The 27,106-nt window shown below is 57.9% G+C and overlaps 2 protein-coding genes across 17 annotated transcripts in view; one reads left to right on the plus strand and one right to left on the minus strand.

The window, feature by feature from the left end:
- The window catches only part of ADAP1 (ArfGAP with dual PH domains 1), an 86,776-nt gene that overhangs the window by 55,670 nt on the left and 4,000 nt on the right, over positions 1-27,106 (plus strand). For 3 of the 15 annotated variants that reach the window (XM_029219788.1, XM_029219797.1, XM_029219795.1), the window contains 7 exons: positions 1,619-1,701; positions 8,878-8,990; positions 9,817-9,963; positions 20,273-20,356; positions 20,618-20,680; positions 21,126-21,616; positions 21,699-22,072. In XM_029219788.1, the coding sequence (XP_029075621.1) occupies positions 1,619-1,701; positions 8,878-8,990; positions 9,817-9,963; positions 20,273-20,356; positions 20,618-20,680; positions 21,126-21,616; positions 21,699-21,858 (1,141 nt within the window). In that variant the 3' untranslated portion in view covers positions 21,859-22,072. Of the gene's footprint in view, positions 1-1,618; positions 1,702-8,877; positions 8,991-9,816; positions 9,964-20,272; positions 20,357-20,617; positions 20,681-21,125; positions 22,074-23,044; positions 23,266-27,106 lie in introns of those variants that run through there. The other 12 variants (XR_003793034.1, XR_003793035.1, XM_029219790.1 and 9 more) reach the window with 12 other exon arrangements.
- GET4 (guided entry of tail-anchored proteins factor 4) overlaps positions 22,172-27,106 on the minus strand; it is a 17,094-nt gene continuing 12,159 nt past the window's right edge. Inside the window, exon 9 of one of the 2 annotated variants that reach the window (XM_029219803.1) lies at positions 22,172-24,568. In XM_029219803.1, coding sequence (XP_029075636.1) covers positions 24,483-24,568 — 86 coding nt within the window. In that variant the 3' untranslated portion in view covers positions 22,172-24,482. The remainder of the gene's footprint in view (positions 24,569-27,106) is intronic. The other variant, XM_029219804.1, reaches the window with a different exon arrangement.

Here is a 27,106-nt window from a genome sequence, read left to right on the forward strand (position 1 = left end):
CACTGTGGAGAGCTGTGCAGCGGTGGCGGGGGTGTGAATGCCCGTGTACACTGGAAAGTACACCTCCTCAGCTATGCACACTTAGCACAGGGGCTGCAACAGCCTCCCGGCAGTCTAAGACCCAGTGGCCTCAGTTTCCTCAGCCGTGAAGCTGGAAGGATGCCGCCTTCCCTCCCCTCCACCCCGCCGGGGCATCACGAGGGTGCAATGAGGTGGTGAGTCAGGTGGCCGGGGTCTGGCCCAGGATGGGTTCCGGACATAGTGGTCCCCCAGCTCCTGCTCTCTGGAGCTCGGAGCCCACCCCGCCAGCTGGGGCAACGTGAGAAGCAGAGGGCCTGGCCGCGTGACTCAGAGTGTGGCCGGGGCCCAGATTCCCTTCCGGTGCCACCGGCGCCCTGAGTTTCAACCCCAGTGTCGTGGGTGGCGGTCAGGCTGGCCCCATCAGTTTGGCCTCTGCTAGAAGCCGGGCCTCCTGCTTGCTGTGTGGCTGGGGCAGCTGGGAGCCAGCCCCCCTCAAGGCAGCCGTGGGCCTGTGGGTGCCCCTCCCTTGGCGGGTCCCAGGCGAGGCCCCCGAAGAGGGGCCACAGGCTGGCGGTGTGAGCAGGAGAAATCGTGTCTCCCGGTCCCGGGGCTGCGTGGGGTCCTTCCGAGGCCGGCACCCGTGTCCTCACGTGGCCGTCCCTCTGCGGCCTGTGTCCAGACGCCCCTTTTCCTGAGGGCCCCGGTGACGTGGGGTTAGGGCTTCCGCACCAGATGGCCTCGTCCCGGCTCACTGGTCTCAGCCGTCGTGTCTCCAGACAAGGGTAGGCCTGAGGTCGTGCAGGTTGGGACTCCAGCGTACATATTTGGCGGGATGGGGACACCGTGTGACCCATGACAGCCCAGCTGGCTGCTCGTGGGGGACCCCACGGGAGGGGGCGGCCAGGGAGAGGGGAGCGGCCGGGGGCTGCGGGCGTCAGGCCGCCCCCGTGGGGCAAGCCCCCTGCTCACTGCCTTGTCTCCCCTGCCTGCTGCCCTCCCGCGACCCACGACCACTGCTGCGCTGGGGAGCCGCTCTCTGGGGAGCACGGGGCGGGCCCCACGGGCAGATGCTGGCCGGGCCTTTTCCTTCTCTGGACCCGAGCGTGAGCCCGGCCTCCCAGACAGAGGAGGAGGGTGGGGTGACTGAGCTGCCACGTGGATGAGCCCCAGACACTCTGAGCGCATCGCACGCTCCAGGCACAGGAGACGTCCCGACAGGAAGCGGACTCACGGTTGGGGCCGGGATGCGGGGGCACTGCTAACGGATGGGGTTTCCATTTGGTGCGATGGACTGTTGTGGAACTAGATCCTGGTGGTGGCTGCACAGCCTGTGAGCGTACCAGGAATTGCTGAATGGAACCCTTAAACGGGTGGATTTTAGGGTACGTGAGCCACATCTCCGTTTTTGAAAAGGGGACTCTATGAAGCGGTGAAACTGTCCGATTAGCAAACAGTGTTAAAACCCAAAGCTGGTGGCCCTTCAGCCCCGCCCCTGCGAGGCGGTGGGACCAAGCCCAGGGCCACCCCTCCGCGCGGCAGCTCCCGCGGGCCTGCACTCAGGCCGGACTCTCCCCCAGCCCGTCCCCTCTCTCCCCAGACTCCTGCGGGAACAGTGGATCCGGGCCAAGTACGAACGGCAGGAGTTCACCCACCCCGAGCGGCAGGAGCCCTACTCAGCAGGTAGGATGCCGGCACCTGTCCGTCTGTCCTTCCACCCTGTCTCTCTGTCCCCCCGCCCCTACCTCCCGGAGCTGGAGCAGGGTCCTTAGGAACCTGGGCGACCGCTTAAGTGGTCTGAATCCGTGTCCATCCGTTGGCCCCTGACACCAGCTGGCTGACCTGGCACCAGGGGTCCCCGCAGCTGCTCACAGCCCAGCCCTGAACCCCGACCGAGGGGTGGGGGGCTGCCTGGGGCCCTCCAGGCTGGTGGCGGCAGCACCTCTGCCCTGGGAGGGCCCGCAGGGTGGGTGGGTCCTGGCAGGAGGGGTGTGGATGGGCCTGGGCCAGGTGGGCCCGGGGAGGTGGGGCCAGGCCCCAGGGGCTCTATCAGCACACGGGTTGGGGGTGATCACACGCGAGCGGCCCAGGTGCCTGTCGCGGGATTGGCCCCTTTATTCTCCATTGGCCAGGAGGGGCTCTGCGTGCAGCCCATGCTCCTGCACAGCAGGCGGCTCCAGGTCCCCTCTCCTCCTGAGCCCCTGATGTGGCCCAGGGCTGGGACGTGGCCGGGATTCAATTACGGTCCACCCCAGAGAGCCACTTCCTCCTCTCCTGATGCCTCCGACGTGCGAGGGAGAGAGGACGTGGGCGCCCATGCCTGTTCAGCCCTGGGGCACTTGTGTCCCGTCCTGCCTGAAACCCGGCCTCCCTGCTCTGGGACCCCAGGAAGGCTCACCCCACAGCCTTTGTCTCCCAGGCATAAACATCTCAGCGATTTGTAACGCGTGGCGCGCGGCCTCGATTCAGAGGCAGGTACAGGATCTTGTGCCTGCTCCTGCATTAGGACCCCTGGTTGTGAGCAGCAGTTGTCCAGCCCAGGTGGGTGTAAGGAGAACAGGGAAAGGAGCGGCTCGCACAGCTGCCCTGGCTTCAGGCACAGTTTGAACCAGGCGCTCAGTCAGCGCCGTCAGGACTTGGCTCGTGTCTCCCGCTCTGGTTCTGCTTCTCGGGGTGGCACCGCCCCTGCCGGTGGTGGCTTTACTGCCGCAGGCCCGGCTTGGAAACGCCTTTGGGTTCCATGAGAAAAAGGCAAGTGTGACTTTCACCCGAGTGTCAGGAAGAGTCTTAGCTTTGGTCCCGACTGGTCAGGGGTGGGCGTGTGACCGAGTCACGACGGCCGGGAGATGAGTGCGCACCGGCCGGCTTCTGGAGCCGTCCCGCGAAAGTGGGGCTGTGCACAGGGTGGCACGACCACAGACCTTCCCATCTCGAGTTGCTGTCATTCCTCTCGTGAAACGACACCTCGGGAGTGCTTGGGGCGCCGGGCAAGGGGACTGGGATGGGGAGAGCCCGTTGGGGGTGCACACGTGGCGGGATGGAGCGGGCGGCCTTTGAAGGCCGTGGCTTCTCCGTCAGACCCTTGGGGCAGCGAAGAGCAAAGGCTGGGGCCCACCTGCGGAGGCGGGCCCTTGTCTCACCTGGATAGGTTGTGTTAGGGGCCACAGAGGGCCAGCCCTCACGGGGCACAAGGGGGACGAGCTCAGCTGGGCCCAGGGACGCTGCTGGGGTGCTGCTGAGGGGGCACCGGGCGGGGTGCAGGCCCCACAGGGGGTGACGGTGAGAGCTTGGCTGGAGCAGGCAGTGCCAGCCCCCACCCCGGGGGCCCTGGCTTCCCACTGGGCAGCAGCTCATCCGCTGGAAGGGCCCTGTGCACGCGTGCCCGCATCTCTGATTGCCCGGCCCCTGCAGCTCTGCAGCCTCCCCCCGACTCACACGTCACCTCCGGCGTGGGGGCCCCGGCCTCAGGCCTTGTCTCTGCTCCCCACACGAGGCGGCAGCTGCCAGCGGCCTCGGTGCAGAGACCCTTAATGGGGCTCTGATTCCCATTTCTCTAAGCCCACCCACCCTGCCCAGAACGCTAACGCCCCCTCTCCCTCGAGCCCTGAAAATTCACGCCTGTGGCTCCCCACTGCCCCCCGCCCAGCAGAGCCCTGAGATTTACAGGCACAGAGTCCTGGGTGTGCGGGGCCCTGGGGACCGTCAGCTTGGTCCCCTGACTCCACGGAAGTGCTCACCAAGCCACCCGCAGGGCAGGGCCCCTCAAGGAGACATGGGGAGTGCCCGGGGCACCAGCTGCTGGGATCCACCTGAGTTCCCAGAGGTGCCTGAGCCCTGGCTCTGTGCGCGGGTCCTGAACAGCCTCTGACTCTCACTCCCGGCGGAGCCCCCCCCCCCACCCCCGGCCTCCTCCTGAGAGAGGGCGGCGTTCAGGAGACCCAGGGCGCCGCTTCTCACAGCCGCTGCTGCCTGGCTGGCCGGGGCCCCTGGACCAGAGCCCCGCCCGGCACTCTGTCGGGATGGTGGGCGACCAGGCCCCCGGCCCACCCACCGCTCCTCTCGCCCACCCGCCCCTCCCCCACCCCGGCCACGTCCCTCGCAAGGCCCAGCCCCCCCAGGAGCGCCTTTCCCACGGCACAGGGGCCGACACGCCCACGGTCCCCGAGAATGGGGATGTGCCAGGGAGGGGGACCGCGGGGCCAGGGCTGGGCCGCTCCAAGGTGTGACGTGGACAAGGGAGGCCGGGCCGGGGCGCCCACCTGCCTGGGGTGGGCTCGGGGGGCTGCTGGGGACCCTCGGTCGTGGGCGGGGATCCCTCCCAACATGACGCCTGCCGGGGCCTCAGGCAAGCCCAGCCCCCGCCCAGTGCGCTTAGGGCGTCCGCGGAGGAAGTGTCGCTGCCGGTCCGAGCTGGACGGTTTGAGCAACAGCACGGTAGGAGGGCGTCTCCACGGGTCCCTGTGATAACAAGGAACCCAACTGTGAGGGGAGGGAGGGGACACAAGTTCCCGCTGAGTGGCCGTGGGGGAAACGTCACCACAGCGAAACCGCTGTGGACAGATGTGACCCGGGTGGGGACTGGCTAGCAACCCCCAGAGTGGGGGCGCGGCCTCCGGGTAGGACGGCGGCGGCCTCGGCGCTGCTGGGGCGCCAGCCTGGCTTTGCCGGTTCCGCTGTGGTGGTGGGTGAGGCGGGAGGTGCTCGCCCCGGATAACAGGACCGAGGCTTGGGCGCGCCGGGGCCGGGCTGCGCCTCTGCCGCCCCGCAGGCCCCTCGCCGGGGTGACCCCGGGTAACAGCTGCTCCTGGCTCTGTCCCCGGGCCGTCCCCGCCTGCAGCCGGAGCCTCAATGGCCGCCTTTCACGGGCGACAAGGGCCCCTGTTGTCCGGAGGGCCGGCCGGCCCTGCCTCGCGGGTTCAGCCCCCTTCAGAGAGCGTGGAGCCCTGGGGGTGGTGAGCCGGGGGCTCCCGGGGGGAGTGGCGGGGCCCCCGCCCCTGTCCCCGTCTGTGAGGTGGGGACACGGTGGGACCGTGGAGGGAGCTCAGGTGCGGGGCATACAGGGCCCGAGGCATACAGGGCCCGAGGCATCCCTGGTGGGGCTGGAACCACACACGAGGCAGGCGCTTCGATCCCCCTCCTGGTGCCGCCCTGACACAACCCCTGCGTGTTCACGTGGGCTCATACACACCCCCATGGTGCGTGTAGCCACAAATCACACACGTTCACAAGCGTGTGCTCTTAGATGCACTCAGTCACAAATCTCAGGTTCACACCTGTGTTCACACCCACGTTCACACCCAGAAGCACCCGCCACGTGTGCTGTTCCCAAAGCCTGTGATGTTCCTGGAACACCGGACAAGGGGCTTTGAATCCTAGCAGCACCACGCTCAGCCCAGCCTGCGCCCACTGACCCTCGGCCTTCAACCTTTCCCCACCGGCCCCTTTGGCCATTTCAGCCGGAGCAGCTGGGAACCTGAGTGGTGGAGGACCGGGCTCCCAGGGCTCTCGTGCCAGCCTCTTGGGGAGCAGAACCCGGAAACCAGGTCCTGGCCCTTCTGGGGAGGTGGCTGGAGGGGCTATCCCTAGTGCCACCCGTGCCCAGGGGACACCCTCCACAGGGCACCGCCCAGGAGAAGCCACCCGGCGTGGGGGCCCACCTCCTAGCCAGGGAGGGCCACCCTGGGGCCTGGGCACAGGACGCCTGGCCCGGCCCCCGGCAAGCCCTGTGCCTCCCTGGAGCACGGCCACGTGGTCCCTGCTCCAGTTTTTTACGACGTTAACGTGTGATTTGCACACTTGATGAACAGCTCCATGAGCTGCCCGGGTACTGTGTGTGCGCCTTCGCTGGAAGGTCACGGATGGCTCCCCTCGGCGCCGCACGTCTGAGCCCCGCCCGGCCGCCCCGCAAGCGTGGCGCGCAGCTGTCTCAGCGCAGCGTCCGCTGTGCGAGGGACCAGTTGGTCCCCAGCTGAGGGACATGGGTCGTGTCCAGTCGGTGACGCTGATGCGTGAAGCTGCTGTGAACACGTGAGTGTGTGTTCACCACACCTGTGTTTTCACATTTCTCTGGGTCACGTGGGAGGTGCATGTCCAACTTGAGACGCTGCCCCGCTGCTTGCCCACTGGGGGGTGGTCAGTCTGTGGCTTGGTCACTGGTCCACCCCAGTGGGCATCTCGTCACCGGCTGTGGCGTCCACGGTCTCTCTGGGCTCGTCCCGGGCCACCCCACGCAGGGCTTGAGAAGAGGCGGCTGAGCGGGCCTGGGAGCGGCCTGCTTCCTCCAGCTCCCCTGCAGCGAGTACTGGGCCCAGCACACAGTAGGCGCTCAGTAAATGCTGGGTGAACGCTCTGGCTTCTGCCCCAGCACCGGCCAGTCCTTTGGGAGAAAACAGTCCCTTCCAGCCAGCCGGGCCCCGGGTGTGGGCTGGGGCAGGGGGGTGCCATTGGCAGGGGTCACGCGGGAGGCCTAGCAGCAGACGCCCCCAGCCCGCGGCTGTGTGCCGGGTGCTGCACCGCTACGGCCCGGGAGTGGGCTCGGGAATCTCCCAGGGCCTGGGCCCGCCTCAGGGTGGGTGGCCAGGGGCCCGCGGCCTGGAGCCCGGGACACGGTGGGCGGGCGTCCCCACGGCAGAGTCTGGGCTGCGCACATCCCACGTCACGGGGTTGGGGGGCCCTGAGAGAGGACGGCTCGGGCGAGTTTGGACGTGGGCAGGTCGGGGGCCGCCACCTTCAGGCTGCGGCCAAAGAGCTGCCCATCTGCTGGGGCAAAGTCAGGGACCTGGCCGGCACCCACCCGAAAATGCCGCTGCCACATCACAGACCCAAATCAGGCATCCTGGCGGCTCGCCATCGGGCCTGGGAGCCAGGCAGACTCGGGCCAGCGGTTCCGTCTGTTCCGCTGGGCTGGCCCGGGACACGTTAGCAGAGCCGCCTCAGGCGTGACCATGGGACCGCCATTCCGGCTGCGGCAGAGACGCCCCCGTTCCGGGCCCAGCATCCCGAGGCGCTGCTGCCCCCTGCTGGGCCCCGCAGGCAGGCGCAGGCTCCTGGGGGCTGGGAACCGCTGACCGGGCTGGCGGCTCCAGCCTTGCTGGCCACTGGCCTTGGACAGGACTCCACGCCAGCCTCAGCTTCGTCCTCTGCAGTGGGGATGACCACAGGATGTTCCTCGAGGCCCACGTGGGGGACATGAGACAGCTGTGCAAGTGCTCGGCCTGCTGTGTCTCAGGCGTGGTCAGGGGTGCTGGCGGGGAACGTCCTTGCAGAAAAGCTGCACCTTGGGCACTTCTGTGTGTGGCTAATGCAGGGTCCAGGGGGGCTGGCCTTGAGCCGAAGGCAAGTGGACTTGCAGCCAAATGCTCACTGAATCAGGGAGGGCCCTGCTTGAGCTTAGGGACACGGTGGTGGCCCTGCTCCCTGGCGCACACAGAGGGGATGTGCCTGCTGGCGCTGTGTCCAGGGGGCCCGGGGGACGTGTCTTTCACAGGCTTTCAGGGTGCCGGGGACCTCTGAGTCGTGGGGGGAAGGGAGCAGGCCTCATCTGGCACTGTCCCACCGCAGACAGACAGGAGCCAGCTGCCCCGTCCCCGATGCCAGGCTGCTGCCTCTTCAGGACCACACATCTCGAGAGCAGAGAAACAGCTCCTAGCCTCCATGGTGCTGGGCGTGGGGCTGTCAGGACAGCCGACGGGCGGCAGCAGGCTGGAGCTGGGGGCTGGGGGGGCCAGGGCCCAGCGGTGGCGTCCAAACTACAAAAGCCACGCCGTCAGGCTCTGGGCTCCGGGCACCACCCCTACTGACGGCACCCCCGGCACGGACCAGCCTCAGACGGCGCCTGGCAGGGATCTCACTCAGCGCACGTGGGCAGCGGGACCCTCTCCCCAGGGCAGGAGCAGAGGGAAAGCTGTAGGGCAATGACTGTGAGGGCCCCTGCCCCTAGCCATGTGCCCCCGGGCTATGCCCAAGGGCAGTGGGACGCCCCCTGGAAGACACGGCCGCGCTGGGCGCAGCAGAGCTGCTCAAGAAGGCCGGGCACGACCAGGCGTCTGTCCGCCGGGCGTGGGCGGACAGCCCCGGCATCCACAGGGCCCCGCTGGCAACAAAGAGGCACGAATCCCTGATTGGGCAGTAGCAGCACGTCCAGGAGTGTGGTGCTGAGAGGGAGCTGGTCCAGCCCCTGAGGCACGTGCAAGGCCCTCAGACACAGAGCCCCAGAACAGGCAGAGGGGAAAGGCCGCGGCCGCCTGAGGGGCTGCCTTCTCACCCACTGCTGCTGGGAAGCTGACTGCGGGCTGCGTGCCTTCGAGCGACGTGAACGGGCCCTGCGGTCCCTGCAGGCCGGGGCTCCACCATGAGGCTCGGGGCCAAAGCTGAGGAGGGGTCAGGGCTGGCTCCTCCTGGGGGGGGGCTCCCCCTGCACCGCCTAGCCCCGGGGGGCTCCCCACACTCTTGGCCGAGGCCCCATCGCCCCAGTGTTGCTGGGCTCACTTCTCCCTCTGCCCCCCTCTCTCGAGGACCCTTGTGGCACCCTTGGGCCTCCCCCCCCCCGATGATCGAGGACACTGGCCCGTCCCCAGGCCCTTGCTCACACCCAAAGAGCGCACACCGTGTGCTCGCCCGGTGCGCTCACATCCCCGCGTGCCTGTCACACCTGCCAAGAGAAAGAAAAGAAAAAGGGCCGGAGCGTGCAGCCCAGTGGAGAGGGGGTGGCCTGGGGTCCAAGGACAGGCTGATGCCCGCTCACACCCTCCGGCCTCCTGGCACCTGGGGGCTGCGGGTCCCCTGGGGATGGGAACAGGGTCCACCCCGGCCTCTGCCTCGTCAGGGTGGCGGCCGTCCGACGGGGCCCCTCTCCCCCAGGGTACCGAGAAGGCTTTCTCTGGAAGCGTGGCCGGGACAACGGGCAGTTCTTAAGCCGGAAGTTTGTGCTGACGGAACGCGAGGGGGCCCTCAAGTATTTCAACAGAAGTGACGTGAGTTGGGCACAGGGCCAAGGGCAGCGGCCGGGCCTCCCACCCGGGCCCTGGGGCGGCTGGACACTGGCCCCTGGACAGCGGCGCCACTTCCTCTGCTGCCCTCGTGCCCCTCCTGGGAGATGAGCTGCCCCCTCCCGTGGGCACCTGCCGGCCCCTGTGGGGGCCCCTCCACCCACCCCGCTCACAGCCACTCCCTGTGCTGTGGGTGATCCTGGGGCACAGAGGTGGCAAGCCCTCCCCTGGCAGACACTCCTAGGCCTGAGAGGGACAGAGGGGACCAGCACCTGGCAAGCACGCCGGGGTGACCCCGGGTGCCGCAGGCAGTGCGTGGGGAGGCGCCGGGGGGGTCCCAGTGTGGCGGGGCAGCTGGCCAAGCCCCACCCACACCCGGAGCAGACCGGCTCCGGGTCAGAACATGACCCTGTGATGCAGTAACCATGGCAGCTCATGGCCCTCAGGCCCGCCGCCTCTGCCAGAGGGCGCCACACGGCCATCTGCCGGGCCCCCAGTGCAAGGAGAGGAGAGAGGCCTGGCAGGATGGGAGCAGGAAGGCGGGGGGCCCGGCCGCAAGCAGGGCGGACCAGACAGGGGGCAGAGGAGGGGTCAGCCTACATGTTGAGCGCCCGCCTTGTCATCCCCCAGAAAGGGATGCTGTTACCTTAGACTTAGACCAGGGAGCCTAGGCCCAGAGTGGGTAAGTAACTTGCTCAAAGCCACGTGGGACAGCAGGTGTGTGGCTGGCATCCGGAGCCCACCCTGCCTGCTCCCTTGCCCTTGGAGACTCCCTGCCAGCCCAGCGCTGAGGCCGGGCCTTGCTTCCCAGGCCAAGGAGCCCAAGGCCATCATGAAGATCGAGCATCTGAACGCCACCTTCCAGCCGGCCAAGATCGGTCACCCGCACGGCCTGCAGGTCACCTACCTGAAAGACAACAGTACTCGAAACATCTTCGTCTACCACGAGGACGGCAAGGTGGGTGCACGGCTGGGTGGTGGCAGCTGGACCACCCCCACTGTCTCAGGAGAACCCAGCGGACCCCCAGGGTGGCAGGCGCGGGGCCGAGGGCCCGCCAGACCACCCTGCCATGGCTGCAGTGGGGAGCCAGTCGGGCCCTTGGGGAGGGAGCCTAGAGGCCTCGTGAAGAGATGAAGGTGGCAGCTGGCTGGCAGAGCGCCGCACCCCATCCCGTGGCCATCGCCTCTGTGTCCCCACCCAGCGAGGGTGGGAGGAACCGCAAGCAAAGCCCTCAAAGTCTGTCCTTAGGCGCTCTCTCCGTATTCTGGATGTGAATCCCCTATCAGATAGGTGATTGGCAAGTATTCTCTCCATTCTGGGGACTGCCTGTTACTCGATGAATGGTCTTTTGATGCACAAAATTTTAAAATTTTCATTTCAGTTGAATTCGTCTGTTTTTCTTTGGTTGCGTGTGTCTTTTGGTGTCACATCCAAGAAAGCATTGCCAAGTCCGATGTTGTGAAGTTTTTCCCCCATGTTTTCTTGTAAGAGCTTTATCGTCTTAGGACTTACATTTAGGTCCTTGATTCATTTTGAGTTAATTGGGTCAGGGTCCAGCTTCGTTGTTTTTTGTTTGTTTTCAAATTTTTATTTATTTTCTTTCTTTCTTCTTTTGGCTGCATTGGGTCTTAGTTGTGGCACGTGGGATCTTCACTTAGGCACGTGGGATCTTTCGTTGCAGCGCGCTGGCTCTTTGTTGTGGAGCGTGGGCTTCTCTCTAGCTGTGGCGTGCGGGCTGCAGGGCGCGTGGGCTCTGTAGTTGCAGCACGTGGGCTCTCACTGAAGCATGCAAGCTCAGTAGTTGTGGTGCACGGGCCTAGTTGCCCCGAGACGTGGGATCTCAGTTCCCTGATCAGGGATCAAACCCGCGTCCCCTGCATTGGAAGGCGGATTCTTTACCACTGGACCGCCAGGGAAGCCCCAGGTCCAGCTTCATTCTCTGGTGTGTGGATTTTCAGTTTTCCCAGCACCATTTGTTTTAAATTCAATCCCCATTGAATGCTCTTCATACTGTCATCAAAAATCACTTGACTGAATATGTAAGAGTTCATTTCTGGGCTTCCTATTCTAGTCCATTGGTCTGTATGTCTGTCTTTATAACAGGACCATACTGGGGTTTTTTTGTTTGCTTTTTAAAATTTTATTGAAGTATGGTTGACTTAAAATGTGTTAATTTCTGCTGCACGGCCAAGTGATCCGGTTATACGTATGTATATTATTTTTCATATTCCTTTCCATTATGGTTTATCACTGGATGTTGAATATAGTTCACTGTGCTATACGGTAGGACCTTGTTGTTTATCCATTCTATATATAATAGTTTGCAAAAAAAAGGTTGCATTTGCTAATGCCAAACTCCCAAACCATCCTTCCCCCACTCCCCTCCCCCTTGGCAACAACTATGTCTCTGAGTCTTTTTCTGTTTCATAAAAGTTCATTTGCGTCTTCTTTTAGATTCCACATATGTGATATCAAATGGTATTTGTCTTTCTCTTTCTGACTTATTTGACTTAATCTCTGGGTCCATCCACGTTGCTGCAAATGGCATTATTTCATTCTTTTTTATGGCTGAGTAATATTCCATTGGATATATGTACCGTATCTTCTTTATCCATTCCTCTGTCGATGGACGCTTAGGTTGCTTCCATGTCTTGGCTATTGTGAATAGTGCTGCAGTGACTGCTGGGGTGCGTGTATCTTTTCAAATCAGTTTTCCATAATCCCACTCCCAGGATTGGGATCACAGGATCATATGGTAGTTCTATTTTTTGTTTTTTGAGGAATCTCCATAGTATTCCATAGTGGCTGCATCAATTCACATTCCCACCAATGGTGTAGAAGGGTTCCCTTTTCTCCAAACCCTCTCCACCATTTACTGTTTGTAGAATTTTTGAGGATGGTCATTCTGACCAGTGTGAGGTGGTATCTTGTAGTTTTGATTTGCATTTCTCTAATAATTAGCAACGTTGAGCATCTTTTCATGTGCCCCTTGGCCACCTATATGTCTTCTTTGGAGAAATGTCTATTTAGGTCTTCTGCCCATTTTTCGATTGGGTTGTTTGGTTTTTTGTTACTGAGTTGTAGGAGCTGTGTGTATATTTTGGAAATTAAATGCTTGCTGGTCACATCACCTGCAAATAATTTTTTCCCAATCCGTAGGTTGTCCTTCCATTTTGTTTATGGTTTCCGTTGCTGTACAAAAGCTTGTAAGTTTGATTAGGTCCCATTTGTTTATTTCTGTTTTTATTTCTATTGCCTTGGGAGACTGACCTAAGAAAACATTGGTACGATTTACATCAGAGAATGTTTTGCCTATGTTCTTTTCTAGGAGTTTTATGGTGTCATGTCTTATAAGTCTTTAAGCCATTTGGAGTTTATTTTTGTGTATGGTATCAGGGAGTGTTCTAATTTCATAGATTTACATGCAACTGTCCACCTTTCCCAGGACCATTTGTTGAAGAGACTGTCTTTCCCCCATTGTATATTCTTGCCTCCTTTATTGAAGGTTAATTGACTGTAGGTGTGTGGGTTTGTTTCTGGGCTCTTTTTAAAGAAAAATACGTGGCACGTGGGCTCCTTGTTGTGGTGCACGGGCTCTCTAGTTGTGGCGCATGGGCTCTGTAGTTGCAGTACGTGGGGTCTAGTTGTGGCCCGCATGCTCGGTAGTTGCAGCAGGCGAGCTTAGTTGTCCCGCATGGCATGTGGGGTCTTAGTTCCCCGACCAGGGATCAAACCCGTGTCCCCTGCATTGGAAGGTGGATTCTTTTTTTAATTTAATTTTTATTTTTTTTAACATCTTTATTGGGGTATAATTGCTTTACAATGGTGTGTTAGTTTCTGCTTTATAACAAAGTGAATCAGTTATACATATACATATGTTCCCATATCTCTTCCCTCTTGCGTCTCCCTCCCTCCCACCCTCCCTATCCCACCCCTCCAGGCGGTCACAAAGCACCGAGCCGATATCCCTGTGCCATGCGGCTGCTGGAAGGTGGATTCTTAATCACTGGACCACCAGGGAAGTCCCCTGGGCTGTCTTTTCTGTTCCACCAATCCATATGTCTGTTTTTGTGCCAATACCATGCTGTTTTGATTACTGTAGCTTTACAGTACTGTCTGAAGTCTGGGAGGGTTTTGCCTCCAGCTTTGTTCTTTTTCCTTCAGGATATCTGTGGCAATTCTGGGTCTTTTATGAGGACCATACTCTTTTGATTACTGTGGCTTTGTAATCAAAAGTGAATTCCTCCAGTTTTGTTCTTCCTTTTTAGGATTGTTCTGGCTGTCTGAATCCCCTTGAGACTCCATATGAATTTTGTCAAATGCATTTTCTGCATCAGTGGAGATGATCATGTAGTTTTCCCCCCTTTTATTCTGTTAATGTGGTGTATTACATTGATCGATTTTCATGTATTGAACTGTTCTTGCATTCCAGGAATAACTCTCACTTGGTCATGGTGTATAATCCTTAAATAGGCTGCTGAATTCAGTTTGCTAGTATATTGTTGAGGATTTTTGCACCAGTGTTCATAAGGTATATTGGTCTGTAGTTTTCTTGTAGTGACTTTGTCTGGCTTTGATATCTGGGTTATTCTAGCCTCACAGATGAGTTAGGAAGGGTTCCCTCCTCTTTGATTTTTTGGAAAGTTTGAAAAGGACTGGTATCAATTCTTATTTAAACGTTTGATAGAATTCACCAGTGAAGCCATGAGGTCCAGGGCTTTTCTTTGTGGAGAGACTTTTTTTTTTTTTTTTTTTTTTTGTGGAGAGACTTTTGATACTGATTCAGTCTCCTTACTAGTTACAGGTCTTTTCAGATTATCTGTTCTTTTCATGACTTAGTCTTGGTACGTTTTGTGTTTCTAGGAGATTATCCAGTTTCATCCAGGTTATCTAATTTGTTGGTATACCGTTGTTCATAGTACTCTCTTATAATCCTTTCTATTTCTGTACAATTAGTAGTGACGTACCCACTTTCATTTCTGATTTTAGTAATTTGAGTCTTCTTTTTTTCTTAGTCCATCTAGCTAAAGTTTTTTCAATTCTATCTTTTCAAAGAACCAACTTTTGTTTACATTTATTTTCTCTATTGTTTTTCTGTTCTCTATTTCATTGATCTCTAATCTTTTTTTCCTTCTTTCCTTTAGCTTAGTTTGTTTAGTTTGTTCTTCTTTTTAGTTTGTTCTTCTTTTTCTAGTACCTTAAGTTGTAAAGTTAGGTTGCTGATTTGGTATCTTTCTTGTTTTTCAATGTCAGCATTTATAGCTATCTGTTTCCCCCTTAGCACTGCTTTTGCTGCATTCTGTAAGTTTTGGTATGCTGTGATTTCATTTTGATGTACCTCTAAATATTTTCTAATTTCCATTGTGATTTCTTCTTTGATCTGTTGGTTTTTTACCTTCCACAATTTTGTGAGTCTCCTGGAGAAAGGATATAGTTGGATGATGTGTTTATAGCCATTCTGCCAATCTCTGTCTTTTGATTGGGAGTTTAATACATTTACATTTACAGTAATTACTGATAAGGAGGGACTTCTGTCATTGTGCTATTTGTTTTCTATGCCCTGTAGATTTTTTGTCCCTCATTTCCTGCATTCCTGTCTTATTTTGTGTTTATTCTTTGTAGTGAAACGTTTAAGTTCTTTCTTATTTCTTTTTGTATATATTCTATCACTGTTTTCTTTGGGGTTACCATGGGGATAACATTTAACATACTAAAGTTAAAACATTCTAAACTGAATATATAGAAGCTTTTTGAATGTTTTTTCAATAGCATAAAATTCTATTATTTTAGCTCCATCCCCACTGCTTTTGGTTGTTGATGTCACAAAATTACATCTGTACAATGAGTGATTAAAAAAAAAACCAAAAAACAAGCAAACAAAAAAACCCCCTACTAATTATTTAAAATGCACTATCTATCTCCTAAAGTATGTAAAAAACAAGGTTTGGAGTCACAGCCCAAACTTACTGTAATACTAGCTTTTACCTTAATTTTTTTTTTTGCTTTATCCTTAAAAGCATTAGTCTCTTAAATCATGTAGATAACAAAAAGCACAGTTACAAACCATTGTTACAGTAATACCGGCTTTTATAATAGCCCATGTATTTACCTTCATTGAGATCTTTGTTTCTCCACAAGGTTTTGAGGTACTGTCTAGTGTTCCTTCATTTCACCTGTAGGACTCCCTGAGCATTTCTTTCTTTCTTTCTTTCTTTTTTTTTTAAATATTACCTTTAATCTCTCCTCTTTTTTAGAAATTTATTTTATTACTTTTGGCTGCGTTGGGTCTTCATTGCTGTGCGCGGGCTTCTCACTGCGGTGGCTTCACTTGTGGAGCATGGGCTCTAGGTGCACGGGCTTCAGTAGTTGTGGCACACAGGCTCAGTAGTTCTGGCTCACGGGCTCTAGAGCACAGGCACAGTAGTTGTGGCGCACAGGCTTGGTTGCTCCACGGCATGTGGGATCTTCCTGGACCAGGGCTCGAACCTGTGTCCCCTTCATTGGCAGGCAGGTTCCCAACCACTGCACCAGCAGGGAAGCCCTAGGATTCTTTATTGAGAAGGTTTTGTTTTTTCCTCCTTTGAATATATTGGCTAGCTGTCTTGTGCCTCCAGCGTTTGATTAGGTTTACTCATAATCTATTTGAGGATCCCTTGTATGTGACAAGTCATTTCTCTCTTGCTGCTTTCAAGATTCTTTGTCTTTTCAAAGTTTGATTATAACGTTTCTCAAAGAGGACCTCTTTGAGTTCATCTTACTTGGAGTTTGTTGAGCTTCTTAGATGTTTATATTCATGTCTTTCATCAGACTTGTGAAGTTTTCAGCTATTTCCTCAAATATTCTCTCCACCCCTTTCTCTCTTCTCCTTCTGAGACTCCCACAATGCATATGTCAGTCTCTTGGTGGTGTTCCGCAGGTCTCTTAGGCCCTACTTGCTTTTCTTCAATCTTTTTTTCTGTTTCTCAGCCGTGATAATTTCCATTTTCCCCTCAAATTGACTGATTCTTTCTTCTGCCTTTGAATCCGTCTAGTGAAATTTTCATTTCCATGATTGTACTTTTAGTTTCAGAATTTCTTTACTGGTTTCTTTTTAGGTTTTCTCTGTATTGTTATTTCCATTTTGTTTATGCATTTTCTTGAGTTTCTCCAAATATTCTTTTCTTTGAGCATATTTAAGACCATGTTTTAAAGTCTTTGTCTAGTATATCTGCCGTTAAGTCTTTTCAGTGACAGATTCTGTTGATTTTTCTTTTGAAAGGGCCATTTTCTGCTTCTTTGTGTGCCTTGTGATTTTTTGTTGAACGCTGGACATTTGATTCTCATAATGTGGTAACTCTGGAAATCAGATTCTCCCCCTTCCCCAAGGCTTGCTATTTATCTGTTTGTTTGGCTAGCTAGCTGTTGCTTTTGGGCTTTTTGTTTTAGTTGTTGGAGGCCGTGTCTGTGCCAAGAATCAGCCTGAAGTGTAAACTTAATTTCTGCTCACGTGTTTTTCCGAGCCTTTCCCTGGTCATGTGTGGTCACTTCCTAATTTCCCCTGTATATGCTGCTGTTTCTGAACGTCCTAGTCTTTGATGTCTGGCTCCCAAAGGGGTAAAACCAAAAGTGAAGGGGAGAAACTGGGTGCTCACCCTTTAAATCTTTGGGAGGTCTTGAGCTGCAGGGGTAGGGGCTGCAACAATGCCCCCCTCCTTTGTCTCCCTGTGATCAGAGCACAGATCCCTGATATGTGGAGGACAGAGTCCTTTTTGCCCACCCTAGCTAGCTCCTGCAAACTCTTGTGTAAGTTGCTCCAGGACACCTGCACAGCGGCCTGTCCTGGGGGGGGGCGGGGAAGGATGGGTAGCTGCATCTGTTCTCAGAGCTGAAATTGACTGAAATTAACCACAATGTACTCTCCAAGTCTTCCCCTGGAAGTTGTTAAGACTTCAAGACTTCAAAATTACAGAATGGTTACATCAGTCAGATTCTGCTAGTGCCGTTGCTTTCCAGGTGGGGAGACAGATTCCCAGTGCTTCCTACCCCATGTTCCCAGAATCCTCTTTTCAGCTTTTAGCTGATCCCTTGGGAATCCACATCCAGGTGCATGCATAACATGCTCGAGCTGCTGCCAGACCTGTCCACGTTCCCATCGCCTGATGACTTCTCAGCACGCGGATGAGGCGCTGACTTTCTCCAGTCCCCACCCCTCACCTCGCCCAGGCCCGTGCCTCTCCCACCTCACCCGTCACCCTATTCTGCTATTCACCCTATTCTGCTATTCACCCTATTCTGCTATTCAGTCCCCACGTGTACTCAGAGTGTATGCTACCATGACCACAAAAATGCTCTCAAGCTTTAGCCGTGACTTTTCACTTCCTGCACGTTTCATTTCTCCTACAGCTAACAGCTGCCTTTCCCCCCTGGTTAACCACGTCCTCATTACTGACTCACCTCGCCACTGACTATCCAAGTCCCTGGATATGTCCTGGGCAGCAACCAACTTCACCCTTCTGGAATCATCTCTCCTGTGGCCACATCTCAGTCCTGGGCTGATTCCATTTCCTGGAACCTAAGTCTTTCTTGGTTTACTCCCTTCTCCTGGTGGAACAAACCCTTTGGTAGCTTCCTGAGAAGGAGTGCCTTGGAGGCAAGCTTCCAGAGACCTTGCACATCTGAAAATCCTAACTTCCACTTAAGAGTTTTCCGATGACAGCCTGGCCTTGGGTCTGTCTTCCTTCTCTGTGTTGGGAGCTTGGTGAGTCCTCCTTGCCTAGTAATTTACATCCATGAGGTGGGTAGTTATTTCTTTAATAATTTCCACCTCTATTTTCTGTGTTCTTTTTCTAGAACTGTTATTCAGATATTGGCTGTCTTAGATTGGTTCTCTCATTCTAGTCCCACTTTTTCCCTGATTTCTAGAAAATTTCAACTTTGTCTTGCAACTTTCCTATTTAAAGTTTTCTTTCTGCTCTCAATGTTTCAGTCTTCAGAGCTCCTCTTGGGTTTTGCAGTGTCCCTAGAGTACACTGTTCTTGTTTCTTGATTGTAGTGTCTTATCTCTGATTATTAATGTTAAATTTGAAGCTTACTTATCCTTGAACAATGTTTATTTCTTCTAAGTGGCTATTTCCTGTTTGTGTGCTCTGTTCTCTGACTTCCATGTGAGAGATTTTTGGGGCTGTTCAAATTCTCTGGAGGAAACCCCTCCTGCCTGGTGCAGATACCTTTGAGTCCCAGCACTGAGGGAGCTGAGAGGGAACAGGAGGGGCCTCAGGCTTGGTGTGCAGTCATGTAGCTTCACTCTTTCTGGAATGGTGCCTCCCCATCCCACACGCACCCCCTGTGCCTGGCACAACTCTGCCCTGAGACCCTCTTATTTCTACCCCCTGCAAAGAATAAAGGTCCATCTTCTGCCAGGGTGGCGGAGGGGCCGTCTCTTAGCCAGTTCTCCTGCTGAGAACCCCCCCCTCACTTCCAGGGGAACCTAGAGCTCTGCATTCCCAAGCCCTTTGGGGCCTGCAGTACAGACTGGGCTGTGCCTCCGCTTTCCCCTGCGGGTCACACCCCCACCTGTCTGCCAGCTCCTGGCACCTTGTGACCGTTCTCGCCATCTCGTGGGGTTAAGCCTTGATAAAACAATCCCTTATGCAGTACTAACAGGTTTTGGGAGGGAACCTGGCTCAAGGAACGTGAGCAAGTCTTCAGTTTTACCCAGAAGCCTCTACCTTCACTTGCCTTGTGGGGAGACTGAGCCCAGGGAAGGCAGAGGGTAGGTGCCGGGAGCCCAGACGCTTTCTGCACGAGCAGTGGGATGCTGTCCTGGCCCGAGTCCCCAGAGGGTTGTGGGCACCTGCTCTGCACCAGGCCCTGTGCGTAGATGCAGCTGAGAGCCTGTTTGATGTGGCTCTGTCCTTGGTGAGTGAGAGCACAGTCTGGCAGGAGATACAGAGTCTATCAGACGGGCGACTAAAACCCCAACTGTGCCGAGTGCTGGGAAGAGTGAGAGAATAAGTGATGTCCTGAGGGGTGACAACATGGTCCAGGAAGAGGAAACGGCCGTGCAAAGGCCCCGTGGCTTAGACTCTGCTGAGGATGGGGGAAAGGAGAAGAGGAAGGGGTGGGGGACAGCATGAGGTGGTCCTGCTGAGGGGGCTGACCTGACCCTGCAGATGTCCATCTATACTGGAGATGCGGTGGGGGGGAGGGTGTTGCAGCCCAACTTGAATTTCCAGAGCATCCCTCTGGTTTCTGTGAGTCAAGGGAGGTCCTGAGCCGAGCAGGGGGCAGTGCTAGGGACCGGGCAGGGGAGGGGCCAGAGGGACTCGGTGCGCTGGAATGGGGCTGGGGGGCACCAGGCCCGAGCAGGGCTCCCTGGCAGTGCCCAGAGGGTATGTCGCAGCCTGGATTGTGTGGGCTGGGCTGGGGGTCCCGTGCGCCGAGGCAGGAGGGACAGAGCACTGAGGTGGGCAGGGAGGTGAGTGGGGCCTCAGGTGTGGCTGGAGGTGGGCGTCGGGGTGACACTGCAGGACCCAGGGGACCTGGAGATCAGGGAGGAGCGCTGTCTGTCCAGGTGTCGGCAGGGAGAGCAGATGTTCGGTCCATCCAGGGTTGCGGGAGACCTCGGCCTGGAAGGGCCTGGGAGGGGAGAGATGGGGGAGCCTGTGGCGGGGGCGAGGGGTGGGCGGGGGTCCCTGGGGCAGCGAGCATGGCAGCCAGGAGGAATGAGAGGTAACAGGAGGGTGGGGGGTTGGGCCGGGCCCAGGAAGGGCGCTGGGCCTGGGGTGGGAGGGACGGTGTGGCAGCACCTGGGCTGTGACGCTTCGGCCTGGGGAGCCGGTCCTCTGTGCTCCCCCGTGAGGTGAGGGCCGGCCTCCGGGAACAGCTCTGCCCTCCTTCCCGCAGTGGCGGTGGCAGGGAGGTGGCGGGGAGATGGCAGCTCCGGGTGGGTTTATAAATAAAAGGGCCTCCCTCTAGGCTAGAGATAGCAGGTCATAAAGACAGAACGATCTGAGAGGAGAAGAGACCGCCCCGTGCCGGAAGCAGCAGCAGGGCTTGGGGGCAGCTTGGACGACAGCCCCGCACCCGCTGTCCCCGCCTGTCCGGAGGTGGCTGTCCATGGCGCGGCCCACTCCTGCTGCCTGGGCTTCGGGCCACACTGGCCCTGAGGCCTGGCGCCCCTGCGGTGGAGCCTTCGGTGTCCCCCGAGCAGGCCCGGGCGCTGAGGGATGGGGTGTGTGTGCAGGAGCCTTGAGGCCGCAGCCCACACCCAGCCTCTGACCCCCAGGAGATGGTGGACTGGTTCAACGCGCTCCGTGCTGCCCGCTTCCACTACCTGCAGGTGGCCTTCCCAGGGGCCAGCGACGCAGACGTGAGTGGCTGCTGCTGCTACCTTTGACCCGGGTCGGGGGACGTGTGCCCCAGGCTGGGACAGGGGATTGGGAGCCGACCCAGGGGCCACGTGGACCCCTTCCCCCCCACCCCGAGACCCCCACTGCTGGAGGCCCCTGCAGACCTGCTTTATTCCGGGGTGTTTTAGCTTTGCTGGGAGGGGGAGGGGGGAGAAGGGCGGGAGGGGAGGGGGCAGCTGGGGAGGGGCTCCCAGGGCCCAGCCCAAGTGGTTCTGCCCTAGCTGGTGCCGAAGCTGTCCAGGAACTACCTTCAGGAAGGCTACATGGAGAAGACGGGGCCCAAGGTGGGTCTGACCTGGAACCCCAGATGCCCAGGCCTCACTCTGAGGTCATATCCCGGGGTGGAGGGCGGGGGCAGGGGCGTGTCAGCAGTGCCAGCCAGTGACACTTGCGCCCCCTCCCCCCCACTCCCAGTGCTTTGCGAGAGCACGGGCTCCACTGACTTGGGGCTCTGGGTCCAGCCCCAGCCAGCTCCGAGCCCTGCCTCCTGCCCTGGCCCCACCCCCCCACATGTCCCTGTGCACCCCCAGGTCCCTGCCACGTGGGGGATGGGGGCAGACACGGGGGACTCGGATCCCAGGACCCAGGTGGTCCCACAGCCCAGATGAGGCCCCACGAGCACGCGCGGAAGGGGAGTGGACGTGCCGGCGGCCCTGCCCTGAGGGAGGGGGAACAGGCAGTAGGGGCAGGGCCTGCCTCGGGCCGACCAGTGGCTCCCTCGACCCCCAGCAGACGGAAGGCTTCCGCAAGCGCTGGTTCACCATGGACGACCGGAGGCTCATGTACTTCAAGGACCCCCTGGTAAGGATGGGCCGCGGCCCCAGGGCCCCCGCGGCGTGGATGCACCCTCCTGGGTCACCCGCCTGCCTGGGAGGCGCCGACCAGCATTTGCTGGGTGAGCTGGAGGTGGCAGGCCCGGTTGGCAAGGAGGGGCCGGGCCTGGGGGCCGCACGCGGCTCTGAGCAGTGCTCAGCCCGGTTCCCCCACCCAGGACGCCTTCGCCCGTGGGGAGGTCTTCATCGGCAGCAGGGAGAGTGGCTACACAGTGCTGGATGGGCTCCCGCCGTCCACCCAGGGCCACCACTGGCCGCACGGCATCACCATCGTCACGCCAGAGCGCCGGTTCCTACTAGCCTGCGAAACGGAGTCGGAGCAGCGGGCGTGGATGGAGGCCTTCCGGAAGGTGGTGGACAGGCCCATGCTGCCCCAGGAGTACGCAGGTGAGGTGGGCGGGGCGGCCTGGGGCCCCAGTCCCATGGCCCCGAGCGGCCCTGACCGGTTGGCACCCTGTCCCTTTTCCAGTGGAAGCCCACTTCAAGCACAAACCCTAGCACGAGACGGTCCTGGAGGCCTGAGGGCTCCGGACTCGCCAGACGTGGCAGGTGAGGCGGCGGTGGCTGGCGGAATGAGGGACTCGGCAGCCCCCGACGTGCTCAGGTGGGGCCTGAGCTTGAGCGGCTAGGACCCGTTTCTCTGGAACGCCACTGGGACGCCACTGGGAGCCGGCCCGGCCTGACCCCGCCGTGCCGCTGCCCCCGGTGTGACGCCCACGGTCCCCCACTCGCCTCCCCGCCCGCCAGACCGCCTCCTCTGAGGCCCCCCCAGCTGCCGCCACCCACCTCCGCGGGACCCCACCCCTGACCAGGAGGCTGGGCTGCGGGGACAGAGGGCCCGCCTGCATGCCCCCCACCCCGCCGTGTCCCCTCACTCCCCCCACCCTCCCCCAGCAAGTACTTACTGAACACCCGCTGTCAGCTGTGGGATCCCAGGGGCTGGAGTGGCAGACAGGGCCCTGGCTCCCTCAGCAAGCCGACCCACATGTCCGCGGGGGTCCCGGGGGTCAGAGGCCCCAACGGCTGGAGCCCCCTGGGCCTGGGCCACAGGGCTGGCTGCACCCACCCCCGCCCCCAGCTGGGGCACTTCCCACACTGGCTCTGGACTCCGCGCTGACATGACCCGCCCTCCGCCTGCCCTCACGGTCTTCGAACCCTTGGAGGATGGAGGCCCGCGTCCGTGCCGCTGCCGGGACCCCCGCGTGCCTCTCCCCGGGTGCCCTGGGGGGATGGGGGACATCTATGAGAAGATACCTGGGGGAGGAGGTGAGGGAGGGAAGGAACCCTGTGTGGTGGAGAACTTGGGGGCAGGACGTGCATAGGGGTCCCGTCTCCCCAGGAAATCTCACCTGCTGGGACATCTTGGAATAAAGTGGGGGCTCTGGGCCCCCAGGAGGACCTGCCAGGGAAGGGACACCCCCAGGAGAGGGGCACCCAAGGGCCTCGGCCCGGCTGTGGGCGACACCCAGAGGATGAGGGAAGGCACCCTTCCTCCAAGCCCCCATCATCACCTCCCCTCTCATCTGAGCAAGCGCCCACAGCTCAGACCCATCGTGCACCTGGATTCTGAGCAGGGGCTGCAGGGTAAAAGGGGGAGCACAAGGCCCCCCCTCCCCCGGCAGTGGGGGGCCAGCTAAGGCTGCCAGGTCAGGGGTCCCCAGGATGGCTGGGCTGGGGGTGAGAGCAGCTGCAGGGTCACCCAGGGCCATGGCCCCTTTCTCCCCTAAACCCTTCCTGCCCCAGGCAGTGCCTCCTAGCCCAGGCGAGGCTGCGGGGTCACCCTTTCCCTGAGAACCCAGGTCCACTGTCTTCCAGATGAGGCAGAAGGACTCGCCCTGGGTCAGAAGCGAAAGCCCGGGCTCCCCTAGACCTTCGTGACCATGCAGGGCCACCCACCCGCGTGCCCTCATGGACTCAGCCTCGGGCCCTGGGAGCTCGGGCGCCCGCTCAGCACCGGCGTGAGGTCTGTGCACGTGTCTGAGCGTGTGCACACCCACATGCTCGACCCAGAAAAGTCCAGAGAGAAACGACAAAACACCCTGAACAGCTGCACGACCGGTGGGAAGTCCACACCAGGCCCGCCCCTCCTGCTGGCAGGGCCCCCGCCCTGTTCCTCAGGCCCGAGGCTGGCGCAGGCTTGGGCAGCCCATGCACAGAGGTGGGGGAGTCGCAGACACAGGCGGCCACCTGCGACAACAGCACGACGTGTCCCAATCACAGCGCTGAGACCACAGGGCGCCCCCAGCCCCACAGGCTGCTTGCAGAGCCTGTGAGGCCTCACCTGTCCACAGATTGGGCTTCCGCAGATTGAAATAAAACACTGTATATTTACATCTAAAATCGCGACACTCTCAACACTGGCTACTTGCTGCCGCCCACCAAGGACACACTCCAGACAGAACTGGAAAACACCGGTCACGGTGCCCATGCCCCTCACGGGGGACTCCCTGGCCACTGCTCACAGCCCCAGCCCCGTGGCCCAGCCCACGACCAGCCCCAGGAGCTCACTCAGAAAGGACCAGTGCTGCCAAGCCCAGTATAAAGGATTTATTTAAACTCAACACGAACACCAACCTTCCTTTAAATTCCATTTTTACAGTAAATAAAATTGTGTATTCCGTTCCTTCCCATGCATGATCACTGGGTATTAATCTACGACTCTTATAATTGTGAAAAAATAAAGGTGTTTCCCATTTTGTAACTATCCTGGGGCATCTGACACAATCAGTGAGAAGGGACAGATCTGCTCGTTCCTGGGCCGATCATTTGGTTAAAACCTAAAACATCAGGTCAAAGGAATCAATCACCTGGAGACAATAAATACTGCCCCACGATGGTGGACGGTCCTGCAGCCTCCCAGACGAGACGCCTTTCCAAACGGCTGGGCGCTCGGCTGCAGCTCCTGGGGTGTAACGTGGAGCAGCCGCCCAGGCGCTCCCCAGGACACGTGCCAGGCCACCCCCGCCCCACCTGAGGGCATGGCACCCCCGCTGCGTGCCACAGGGCCCACCTGTGCAAGACCAAGCCCTCCCCAAGCAAACCAGACACAAGGGCCGGGAGAGGAGGCGCGGCAGGGCCTGTGCTTTATTGGGGTCATCTCAGGGTACACGGCGGCCTGGCCAGCACGGCCCCGGCAGCCCCAGAACACCCGACGTGCGGCCCCTCGGCCGGAGGCCGGGGGGCCCAGGTCTGGACCCGCATCGGGAGCCGCACCCGCCGCAGTCCAGGCCGAGTCCGTGCAGGTCCGCGGGCGTCAGTCGAGCTCAATGGGGCTGCTGTCATCCTGACTGTCCTCGCCCTCCTGCTCCGAGGAGCCCATGAGGCTGCTCAGAAGGTTCCCTGGAAGGAGGTGCACGGCGCTGTCAGGGCCGCGGCCGCACCTCGCCCGCTGCCCGACCTCCCGGACGCCGCCTCCTCCCACAGCGCCGTGACCGGGGCCTGGCAAGACAACAGCAGCCCAACCCCGGAGCCCCCTCCGGGGGTCTCTCCACAGAAATGCGTCTGCCGCGCCCGGAGACGCAGGGATCCTGCTGGGGCCGTGAGGGGAGAAGACCCAGGTGCCTGTCGAGGGGACGCTGCACAGCCGCCAGGACGGGCCTGGGAGGATCACGGGTGGCCGATCGGCAGGTAACTCGCTCACATGTTAACTCTCAAGTGACACAGAAGTAAGTCAGATGTTATAGTTCCGAAGGCTACACATAACAACGTTAACTGCTGTGGGCCTTGTCAAGATGGACACTTTTCCTTTTTACCTAATTTTTATCCAAAGAACTATCATGTCAATAGAAAAGCAAAGTTTAAAAAGTGCGCTAAACCAACTCGCAAAGGGGAACAACGAACAAAGGGCAAGCAGTGCCCTCAGGGTAAAAGCCTCCTCGAGCTGCAGTGAACTCGGCCCAGTCACCACACCTGGCGCCAACGCGGTTGGAAGTTCTGTGGGAAAACGCAGGGAGTCAGACGGGAACGCAGTAGCTGACAGTCACAGCAGCCCGAGACTGAACATGCTAAAATGTCACCACGACTGTGGACGGACAGACGCTGCAGAAGCCCAAGGTGTGGGCAGGACAGGACACAGCCACCGAGACGAGTGGCTGTGACATGAGAGCCTGGAGAAGGGAAGTGGCCCCCCACACCTTCCACTAAAACTCCAGACAGACCCAGTTTACAGGTAAAAAGTCCAACTTGTATTTAAGGGGAAACAGCTTTTCAAATAATCTGGGAGACAGGAAGACCTTTCCACGGAGCACAGTTTGACGATGGCCACGAAAACGACAAACGCTCATTCCACCCTCCCCCCAGGAGAGCCCCACGAGGCAGGGCCAGGAGCAGCAACTCGGAGCAGCAAGACCAGGCGTCGGGGGGCCAGCCTGGCGGTCCTGCCACTGCAGGCCGTCTGCGTGCCTGCAAAGTTCCCCCTGGAAGGAAGCTAAGGAAACCTAGCACTGCCTGGCCTGCAAGTCACCATGGGACAGTGGCAGGGCTGGGTACGAGCCTGCACATCTGGACTCTGTGAGACAAGCTTTACCTATTCAAAAATAAAACATTAAGGATGGCAAAACCCACTTTTAAGTGCAGGACTACACTGGTCCCCACCCTGCTGGAGGGCAGGAGTCCGATTAGGAGCCCCAAGGCTGCATCAGAAGAACGGGCAGGACACGGGGAGGTGGCCTGGCCTTGAGAGGTAGGGTCAGCGATCTGGCCACCAGCACCTACCAAGACTGAAGCACAAAGAAATACATACTCTGAAGAGACTCTAATGAGTAAGGAGACTGTGTAATCTCTCCCAACAAGAAAAGCCCTGAACCTCGCGGCTTCACTGGGGAAGCTACTGAATTGGTACCACCCATCCTTCCACTACCAAACCCAGAAAAGACACTATGAGAAAAGAAAACTACAGACCAATATCCCTTATGAACACTGATGCAAAAATCCTCAACACAATACTAGCAAACCGAATTCAGCAGCATAGTGAAAGAATTAGACGCCATGACCAAGTGGGATCTGTTCCTGGAATGCAAAGACGGCTCAAAATGTGAAAATCAGTCAACGTGATGCACCACAATAGACTGAAGGAAAAAACCAGTGATCACCTCAAATGATGCACAAAAAGCATGTGACAAATTCCACACTCTTTCATGAAAACACTCACCCAGAAAGAACATAAGGAAACCATCTCACGTTATGATGTAATAAAAGGCTTATATGAACAACCCACAGCAGACATCACGCTCAGTGGCGACAGATTCAAAGCTCTTCCTCTGAGATCAGGAACAAGGCGAGAGTGCCGCTCCCACCACTTGTGTTCAACATGGTACAGGTGACCCCTGAACAACACGGGTTTGCACTGTACGGGCCCACTTATTGTGCATTGTTTTCTATATACATACTGAAGTACTACCTGGTCCGCAGTTGGTTGAATCCACAGATACGATGGGCCAACTGAGTTAATATGCCAATTTTCAACCGTGCAGGGGGTCAGCACCCCTAACCTCCACGCTGTTCAAGGGTCAACTGAACCTGAAGTTCTAGCCAGAGCAATTAGGCAAGAAAAAGAAAAGAATTTCAAGTTGAAAAATAGTGAAATGATCTGCTTGCAAGTGATATGACTTTACTTGTTGTGAACATTTCTGAAGAGTCTACAAAATAACTTATTTACAGAAACAATTCCATTTACAATAGCATCAAAAAGAATAAAATACTTAGTAATTAGCTTAACCAAAGAGGTGAAAAATTGTACAATCAAAACTATAAAAAATTCCTGAAAGAAATTAAAGACGTAAATAAACGCAAACATCCCATGTTCCTAGACTGAATAAACGCAAACATCCCATGTTCCTAGACTGAATAAACGCGAACATCCCGTGTTCCTAGACTGAA

Source organism: Monodon monoceros, unplaced genomic scaffold, assembly GCF_005190385.1.
Source record: "Monodon monoceros isolate NGI ecotype Baffin Bay Population unplaced genomic scaffold, NGI_Narwhal_1 Super_Scaffold_13, whole genome shotgun sequence".
NCBI classification, from domain to species: domain Eukaryota; kingdom Metazoa; phylum Chordata; class Mammalia; order Artiodactyla; family Monodontidae; genus Monodon; species Monodon monoceros.